Source organism: Bremia lactucae, linkage group LG18, assembly GCF_004359215.1.
Source record: "Bremia lactucae strain SF5 linkage group LG18, whole genome shotgun sequence".
Taxonomy (NCBI): Eukaryota; Oomycota; class Peronosporomycetes; order Peronosporales; family Peronosporaceae; genus Bremia; species Bremia lactucae.
Window position 1 is genome coordinate 342,972 of NC_090627.1, and position 10,514 is coordinate 353,485.

At 44.3% G+C, this 10,514-nt stretch overlaps 1 protein-coding gene across 1 annotated transcript; it reads left to right on the top strand.

Annotated features, from left to right (window-relative positions):
* Positions 1–6,444: 6,444 nt before the first annotated feature.
* CCR75_000817 (uncharacterized protein) lies at positions 6,445–7,293 on the top strand (the record flags this gene model as incomplete). The annotated part of the gene is made up of 1 exon (XM_067958923.1): positions 6,445–7,293. One exon carries the CDS (start codon positions 6,445–6,447, stop codon positions 7,291–7,293), a length of 849 nt encoding a protein of 282 aa, XP_067817774.1.
* Between the last annotated feature and the right edge of the window lie 3,221 nt (positions 7,294–10,514).

The following is a 10,514-nucleotide window of genomic DNA, read 5'->3' on the forward strand; positions in this document are numbered from 1 at the left end:
GGCTGCCGAGGTATCAATCCCTCGGGATGCTGAAGTCTAGTCACTTCAGCATTAACTATTTGCGAAGATGTATCCTCAAGTACTTGGGGACTTATTCCCTCAACGTTTTCCGACTGTGATTGCGCTATCACAGTCGGGTCCTCTACGGTCGACTCTCTTCTCGACCTAGGATCATCGTGTTGTCCATTTTGAACAACGGTATCTTTATAAAATGTCGCCCGCTAGGCGTACATTCATGTCTCAATCCACTCGACTTATTCGAGTGGTGGACTTTCGGCGCTGCCTGTGCATTCGAACAGCCGTCGGCAGCTGACTCCACAGGGTGATTGGTAATCACACTGTGATTTTGTGCAGTCGTACTAACGACCGTACCACAAGTGAGGCCATCGCACTCACTCGTAGTACATCCACACGGTTGTGGACGCTCCAAGACGTTCAACGGATGGCCATCTGATGAACAAGTGGCATCCTTACGGATCGATGCTACCAGCTGATTCTTGGCTCATATTTTTCTGAGCCAAGGTAAACATAGGATGACATCAAATTTGTCATCCAAAATCCAGTACGATGAAATCATCATCGTACTGTAGATCTTTTAACGTGTAGTGAAATTTTACTACGCGTTCGATTACTGTTATCGATGCGCCTGTCGCTAGACGCACCGTCATCCTCGCTGGAGGGATTTCGAGCTCAACATATTTTGAGCCTACGACCTTTTAGCGACTGGCGACGGATAAAGTTATTCGACGCTCCGCAGTCCACTAGGGCTCTGAGTGACAAATCATTTGTCACTTTCAACTTCAAGGACAGACCCCTGTACCAGGGATGACGCACACGAAACCTTAAAGATTGACATCTCTAAGTATCGGGGTGTCGAAAAAGACTCACTCTTAAGATGGTTTGTCGAGTTGGACGATGCCATAAGGGCTCGGCACATCGTCGACGAGTAAATGCAAGTCGCATTTGCTCAGTCAAATTTAACAGGTCGTGCCAAAACTTGGGCATTGGGTCTTAAATTTGCGCGACCCATATGTCTTTGGGTCGCTAGATGCTTTTAAAGCCCGGCTCAAACAGACGTTTGAACCGCCTAGGGCTAAGTTCAGAGCTCGATCAGAGCTTCTAAAACTCAAGCAAGGCAAGTGTGATGTTCACGCTTATGCCCAGCACATACGACTCTTAGCGAGTTGTATCACAAACAAACCAGTTCATAAAAACACGTTGATTACGGTGTTCATACAAGGTGTTACAGATGAAGACCCACCTGTTCCGCTTGGAACTGGAAACGCTTGAAGAAGCAATATCCGTTGCGGAACAGGAGGATTTTAGCTTGAGACAGGCTCAAGCTATTTCGTCATCGTATCGTCCTCCAAGACGACACGAGCTAGGAGGTCCAGAACCGATGGACCTCTCTTATGTTGAAAGCGAGAATCCTCGTTTTTCGAACAATAAGCGATTGCATTATGGACCGAATGACAAAAAGGGCAACGGTCGCGGGTCCGACGTTGTTGCGAAATCGCAACACCGAGGCGGACCGCCAAAAAGCGGTCGGGGTCAGTAGGGGCGCAACGCCCTACTGATCCAGCAACCTCAAGAGAATTTGTGTATCCCTTGACTAAAGTTGCTCCAGACACACAATCATTATGTGCCTCTGCACCAGGTGATGAGGGATACCTCATCAACCTCAACTTCTGCGTGTTGAGAGTCTTGCTGATTAAGCAAGGCTACCTTCTCCTTCGCCTCGTCAAGTTCATGTTGTATGGACTTGGCGATGGCTGAATGGAGGGCATCTCTGTCCGAAATCGGACAGCATGGCCAAGATGGCATCGTTCCCTACGCTCGAACTCATTCGTTCGACCGCACTCCTTTCTATGTCACTTAGAAAGGAGTAGCTATCACGCGAAACGTGATGCGTATTTTCATTTCATCTAACATGTTCATGTTAGATGATTGGAACTGTGGTCCTTGGACGGACTACAAAGTGCTACCAGGTGTAACGGGCTACTGCAGACCTGTACTGCTCTAGTACAAGTCCACTTCGCACTGCCTCAGTGCGAGTGGTGCCTCACGTCACTTCACGTACACTAGTACGTGCAGAAGAAGTCTTTTCTTTAAAACACTTGCTTTAAAGAGGGTTAATTAAAAACTGTATCAATATAATTAAGTTCTTCTTGTCTACCTACTTAAAACTAACTTAATTATAAACTTTTACAAAATATGTACTAAAAGTCTTATCTGTCTTTCTCTTTGCGCGCGTCCAGCGCTGACTGAACCGCGAAGAAAGTAGATATAATGGTCTATATCTACCATTGGATAAGCCTTTAGAATATTACCATGTATAGTAATATTCTCCAAATATTATCTACCTCTTAGATTATATATTAATTAACAACCTTTAAGTGTTAATTTCATGTAACGATACACCCGTTACAGTAAGCGCAAAGTGATTAGTATTGGTATGATGGCTATCCGACTTTACCTCAGCAATGGTGTTGTTACCCCCCATGTCACCCTTAAGAATAATCATGCGACCAATAACTCCTGCATACATTAAGACAACGTATTACGCTATAATTAGCCCCAGCCGCCTCCCTCGCACTTCAAACTCAAAATAAAAAAAGGTGTCAATTTAACGAAAAAGGGTGTGAATTTAGCAATTTTCATAATTTATTATGTCACAATGTTCGTCTTTAAGCTTGTGCCCTGGCTAAATCCTAACAAATTTAATGTTTGCTGAACTTCTTAAAAAACTTGCGGATTGTCAGGAACTATCCCGCATATCAAAGATTATGTTGAAAGCTAAACTTAGCCCTTGCTTTATGCAGTGATAGTGGCTACAATTGAGGAAGGCACGGTGCTCAATCTGGGTAGATTTGTATAATGTTTTACTGTCATGTGATACCTGTTGGGGTATGACAACACACTGCGTAAGAATGTCTTCGTGTAGGGAAAATGGAAAAGTAAATTCGTTCTTATAAAACCCTCATACATGTTACGTACTTAAATGTAACAGCTTCGCTTGCTCTTCTTCTTGTGTCATTCACGACAGTAACCGCCACATCAGCACGACAACGAACCGTCGCCTGATGTTCCACCTTCAACACTCCTCCTCGACGAGAAGTTTCTAATATTGGTCTTGGCCACGAGAAATTGAAACTTCGTTGTCGAAATTGTCTTGGTCAGGAAATCAGCGAGCTGTAACTTGGTTTTAATATACTCCAGCTGTATTACCTTGTTTTTGACTTGATCACGGACAAAATGATAGCGTATATCAATGTGCTTCGCACGACTTTGATATCCTTCATTTTTCGCGATAGCAATCACACTTTGATTGTCCTCGTACACCATTACTGGACCATTAATCTTGACCTTCATCTCCAGCAATAGCGATTTAGTCCACAATACTTCTTGTATACACAATGATAAAGCCACATATTCGGCTTCGGCAGTGCTTAGCGACACACTGTTTTGCATTTTTGACTTGAAAAAAAATCACGGGTGATCCGTTGACCATCACCATCACACCTGATGTTGAGCGTCATTTGTCCTTGTTACTGCCCCAATCAGCGTCACTAAATGCACTCAACTGCAGTTCGCGTGACTTGCTCCGATAGCAGATTCCATCCATAGCGGTTGACTTTAAATAACGCAGCACTCGGATAGCTGCATTCCAATGTTCTTCACTTGGTTTTTCTAAGTGTCGACTCAATTGACACACCGCGAATGCAATATCGGGTCTTGTGCCGGTTGCCACGTAGAGAAGTGAACCCACCAATGAACGATACGGACGATTTTTCATTTTTGGGTCCATCACTTCACACTTATCATGTTCTGGTCTTCCATACCCGGATTATACACCGGCCTAGCATTATCTTGATTGAATTTTTCAACCATTCTTGCTATCCACGCGCTTTGACAGATCTTGAGTCGTTTCTCCTCCATCTTGTAGTCAACTTCGATGCCCAGAACAAATCGCACTTTACCCAGTCTCTTGAGCTGAAATTTAGTAGACAATTCATCAGCAACTTGCTTAATTGAGTCGTACGAAATGCCACCAATGAGCATGTCATCGACATATAACGTCACGTAAGTCCATGAAAAATTGTCAAATCGACGAACAAATACACACGGATCCGAAACGCACGCCACAAATCCCATGCTCTTGAAAACGCCTGAAATAGTCTTAAACCATGTTGCAGCAGCTTGTTTAAGTCCATACAGGCTTCGATTTAGCTTCAGCACTTGACTCGATTTCATTTTAACGCCCTCGGGTGTATTAAGAAACACCTCTTCTTCGAGAACACCATTGATAAATGCTGTATCGACATCATATTGGAATATAGCCATCACGACACGTATTCTCCGGTTGCGAACATGAATTCAATTCGTGTGTTTCGCGGTATGTTGCCAGTAATCAATTCCATAGGTCTGACGATAACCTAATGCCACAAGCCGAGCCTTATATCGCTCAACATCACCATTTTCATTTCGCTTGATGGCGAACACCCACTTAGTTCCAATTACCTTCTTGTTTAACAAATTGTCCACGGGACTCCACGTCTTTTTGCTATCTAGTGCCTTCAGTTCGGCTTCTATCGCTTCTTTCCACATCATACTTTGTGGAGACTTCACAGCATCTTGGTACGTTGATGGGGTTTCAAATGCCGCATTAGCTTGATCATATTCAATACGATATCGTTTTGAGGCACGTTCTACAGGTTCATCTCCTCGTGACGAAACAATAGCATCTGACATCCCGACCGGAACCAAAGCTTGTGAGTCTGTACTTGGAGGAGATATTGCGAGAGGGTTATTGTGTCCACTAACACGAGATGAATGTGTCTCTAGACTGTCATCGAGATTAGTCCATCCCTCCCTGGGCACAATGGCCTGAATATCATCCTCAATTAGCTGGCTCCATGTACACGTCATCGATATCGAAAGCAATATCATCTTCATGTCCATTCTCTAGACGTGTACCCAACGACGTTAATTCTTGAGGAGGCGAGACTATTTGATCACCGTTAGTCTGATCAACCTCCATAGGTTCAATTTCATCGTGATTCGAAGAAATTGGTGATTGAACCCTGATATCATCGTCTCCTTCGCCATTTATTTTTGCGTGCTGACGAGTTGATACTGGTGCGTCATCAACAACTTGTACATACTTCGTCCGTGGCTGTTCTTGAAATGTCACTGACCTTGTGACTTCAAGTTTTTCTGAATTATAATTCCAGACACGATAACCCTTCACTTCGTGTGAATAACCAAGAAACATGCACCGAAATGCCTTCTTGTCCAATTAAGCACGTTTTGCTTTGTCAATGTGTGCGTAACCTTGAGCACCAAAAACGCGCATGTGTGACATGTCTGGCTTCAAGCCAAAACACATCTCAATTGGAGTCTTCGTCGGGGATGAAGCGCACGTGACCCGGTTGGTCACATATACAGCTGTATTTATAGCTTCAGCCCACCACTTCTTTTCCACTTGCATGTGATTTAGCATCGACCTTGCACGTTCCGTCAGTGTCCTATTCATTCGTTCAGCCATTCCATTTTGCTGGGGCGTCGCCTGATGCTCCACCTTCAACAATACCGCTCTATGCTACGGATCATTTTTTAATAATTTTAGCTGCTCTAACCTACAGTGCAATATTTTGTTTGATAAAAGTGACAACGCAGAATATTTCAATAAATTCCGTAAGACCTCAATTTCTTAAGATCAATTTCTTAAGAGTGGGTGGTGCTAAAATGCAGTGGTCAGTTTCGCTCAGGTGTACAGAATATATCTTGACCGTTGCTACGTATTTGTTCCTACCAAGAAAATTGTTCGAGTGTACTTGATTAATTTTTATGAACAAGTAAAGACTTGGTTACTGAAGCCCCTTGCACAAGGATTGCCTGCGAACGCATACCCTTTTTGTAGCCTTGCATTGCTCATACGATCATCAAGTACATGAAAAAGATGGAAAAAGTGATTGCAAAATGTTGTTTTTGAGACTTGATTTGCTCAATTTCGAGTAGATTGCAAAGATTCTTAGAAAAACGCCTCGTACACACTTTGTGGTGCTTTTGCTTTTCGCTGATGCAGATCAGAGCAAGTGCATATCTTTCGGAGAAGGATTTTTCCCGGCTAGTCTGCCACACATAATACTACTCACAGACATGTCGCAATGATAACTTTAAGGCTGGCTTCCCGCAGATGCAGAAGAACATTGAAGTAGCAGTAATTGCTCGCTTCAAAGAGCGGTACCCTAACATTGCAAAACGGCAAATCCGCGACAATTCGATATGGTTAGTAAGTGATAAAAACGGCGATTGATTTGCCACAACCCATCTATCAGCGCAGTACCAGGTCCTACAAATTTCTGCTGTTTGGAAGCCTTTCCTCCTCACATCTGAATTTTCCGTCAGTCTCTCGGATCTCGCTTAACTCGTAACGCTAAAATGTTGGCGGTAATCCTCGGTGCGCTTCTTTTCGTGATATGCAAAGCTAGTGGCCAGCATCCTACGTCATCTCGGTATCGCTACATTCCTAAATATTTTAGTCAACGGGATCCTAGCCAGTCTCCCCCAGCGTCTTACCCTCCTCACATGGGGCTGCAGGATGGATACACGTGGCATGATGTGCATGCTGAAGTTGCCGCGGGACGACTTGAAGGCAGAAATGTGAAGCTTCTGGTATTTCTGCGTCATGGTGAAGGTATCCACAACGTCGCTACTAACAAGTATGGCATGTTCGCGTGGGACGGCTACTACTCTAAGCTGCCAGAGTATTTGGATTCGCCCTTGACAAAAACCGGGGTCATACAAGCAGGAAAAGCGTCGAAAATGCTCGACGGTGAGATTTCTATGGGCTTACATCTCGACAATGTGCTGGTGTCTCCGCTAGAGCGTACACTTCATACTTACTCCGTTGCGTACCAAAATCAACAAAACATCAAAAGCACAGTGGTAGAGTTAGCACGGGAGATACTGGGTGTGAGCACTTGCGACCAGCGTCGCAGCATCTCTGAAAAGCGACTCGAGTACCCTCACTTGGACTTCAGCAAAATTAAATCTGATGCGGACCCATGGTGGACCTCTGATCATCGTGAGACTGACGCTGAGATAAAAATTCGTGCAACAAAGTTCTTAAATTTTATCTTTTCGAACACGTCATCACAGAGTGTTGGTGTTGTCTCCCACAGCATATTTGCCGCTGCGCTTCTAGGTGTAGTTAATCATCCCGTGTACAAAATTGCAACAGCTGAGTTCCTACCTCTGCTTATTGAGGCCTTCCCACCAGCAAACTAAATGCTAGTTTTGCAATTGGCCGAATTCGTGCGATTTGTTGAACTCGTTATAAATGATTTCCTTTTTACAAGCTTCGTCCGGATTTGGATGACTGTGGGAAACGTGATGGCGCAGGTTGATGATTGATAACATAAAAGCTAGAAACGTTTGGGCTCTTTTTAATCAGTGAAAAAACATCGGAGCTTAAAATTATATTAGAATAATACGATAGTTAATAATATCGAACTATAAAATTTAAGAAACGTATTGTCCAGGTCGAAGATCAATCTATTGTTATATATGTGTAACGGGGCACTACGACTTGTACTGTTCCAGTACAAGTCCACTTCACACTGCTTCAGTTGTGAGTGGTGCCTTTCGTTAGGTGACGTACACTGTACGTGCAGAGGAAGACTTCCCTTAAGACAAGTTAACTTAAGAGGGTAAAATGAAAATTGTATTAATATTGTAACTGGGTGTATCGTTACATGAAATTAACACTGAAAGGTTGTTAGTTAATATATTATCTAAAAGGTAGATAATGTTTGGAGAATATAACTTTACATGGTAATATTCTAAAAGCTTATCCATTGGCAGATATAGACCATTATATCTACTTTCTCCGCTGTCCAGTCAGAGTTGGAAGCGCGCAAAGAGAGAGACAGATTAGACTTTATTACATGTTTTGTATTAGTTTAAAATTAAGTAGTATTAAATAGATAGAAACAAAAGAACTTAATTATATTAAATACTGTTTTTAATTAACCCTCTTTAAAGCAAGTGTTTTAAAAGAGAGTCTTCTTCTGCACGTACTACTGTACGAGAAGTGAGGCACCACTCGCAGGTGATCAGTCGAGATGTCACGTTCGACGACTGAGGCAGTGCGGAGTGGACTTGCACTGAAGCAGTACAAGTCAGTAGTGCCCCGTTACACCTGGTAGCACTTTGAAGTTCGTCCAAGGACCACAGTTTCATCATCTAACATGGACATGTTAGATGATAATGGAAATACGCATCACGTTTCGCGTGATAGCTACTCCTTTCTAAGTGACATAGAAAGGAGTGCGGTCGAACGAATGAGTTCGAGCGTAGGGAACGATGCCATCTTGGCCATGCTGTCCGATTTCGGACAGAGATGCCCTCCATTCAGCCATCGCCAGGCTCATACAACATGAACTTGACGATGCGAAGGAGAAGGTAGCCTTGCTTAATCAGCAAGGCTCTCAACAGGCAGAAGTTGAGGTTATAACAGGTACATACCCCTGTACCTGGGATGACGCACACGCGTCGTCCCGAAACCTTAAAGATTGACATCTCTAAGCATCGGGGAGTCGAAGAAGACTCCCTCTTAAGATGGTTTGTCTAGTTGGACGATGCCATAAGGGCTCGTCACATCGTCGACGAGCAAATGCAAGTCGTATTTGATCAGTCAAATTTAACAGGTCATGCCAAAACTTGGGCATTGGGTCTTAAGTTGCGCGACCCATATGTCTTTGGGTCGCTAGATGCTTTTAAAGCCCGGCTCAAACAGACGTTTGAACCGCCTAGGGCTGAGTTCAGAGCTCGATCAGAGCTTCTGAAACTCAAGCAAGGCAAGCGTGATGTTCACGCTTATGCCCGGCACATACGACTCTTAGCGAGTTGTATCACAAACTACACAGTTCATAAAAACACGTTGATTACGGTGTTCATGCAAGGTGTTACAGATTATCCGGTAAAGACCCACCTGTTCCGCTTGGAACTGGATACGCTTGAAGAAGCAATATCCGTCGCGGAACAGGAGAACTTTAGCTTGAGACAGGCTCAAGCTATTTCGTCATCGTATCGTCTTCCAAGACGACACGAGCTGGGAGGTCCAGAACCGATGGACCTCTATTACGTTGAAAGCGAGAATCCTCGTTTTTCGAACAGTAAGCGATTGCAGAAATGCAATCGCTGTCAAAAGTTCGGACACTACGCTCATGAGTGTAGTGCTCCACGCCCAGTACCGAGAGGTACTGAACGTAATTATGGACCGAATGACAAAAAGGGCAACGGTCGCGGGTCCAACGTTGTTGCGAAATCGCAACACCGAGGCGGACCGCCAAAAAATGGACGGGGTCAGTAGGGGCGCAACGCCCTACTGATCCAGCAACCTCAAGAGAATTTGTAAATCCCTTGACTAAAGTTGCTCCAGACACACAATCATTATGTGCCTCTGCACCAGGTGATGAGGGATACCTCTGCACCAGGTGATGAGGGATACCTCATCACCTTAAAGTTGAAAGTGACAAATGATTTGTCACTCAGAGCCCTAGTGGACTGCGGAGCGTCGAATAACTTTATCCGTCGCCAGTCGCTAAAAGGTCGTAGGCTCAAATATGTTGAGCTCGAAATCCCTCCAGCGAGGACGACGGTGCGTCTAGCGACAGGCGCATTGATAACAGTAATCGAACGCGTAGTGAAATTTCACTACAGGTTAAAAGATCTAAAGTACGATGATGATTACATCGTACTGGATTTTGGATGACAAATTTGATGTCATCCTATGTTTACCTTGGCTCAGAAAAATATGAGCCAAGAATCAGCTGGCAGCATCGATCCGTAAGGATGCCACTTGTTCATCAGATGGCCATCTGATGAACGTCTTGGAGCGTCCACAACCGTGTGGATGTACTACGAGTGAGTGCGATGGCCTCACTTGTGGTACGGTCGTTAGTACGACTGCACAAAATCACAGTGTGATTGCCAATCACCCTGTGGAGTCAGCTGCCGGCGGCTGTTCGAATGCACAGGCAGCGCCGAAAGTCCCCTACTCGAATAAGTCGAGTGGATTGAGACATGAATGTACGCCTAGCGGGCGACATTTAATGAAGATACCGTTTGTTCAAAATGGACAACACGATGATCCTAGGTCGAGAAGAGAGTCGCCGTAGTGGACCCGACTGTGATAGCGCAATCACAGTCGGAAAACGTTGAAGGAATAAGTCCCCAAGTACTTGAGGAGAAATCTTCTCAAATAGTTAATGCTGAAGTGACTAGACTTCAGCATCCCGAGGGATTGATACCTCGGCAGCCTGTGGATAAATCTTAGGAAGAAACCGAGACATTGAATGTCTTGGTTAATGACGGATCAAGAGTAGGCGCTTATACGCTTGATCTGTATGCGCCTCCGAAGTTAACTTCGGAGATGACTCAATTACCAACCCTAGAACCAAAGCGGTTCTTAAGAGGTCTGCATAGTGGTAGAATCAAGCAGATCT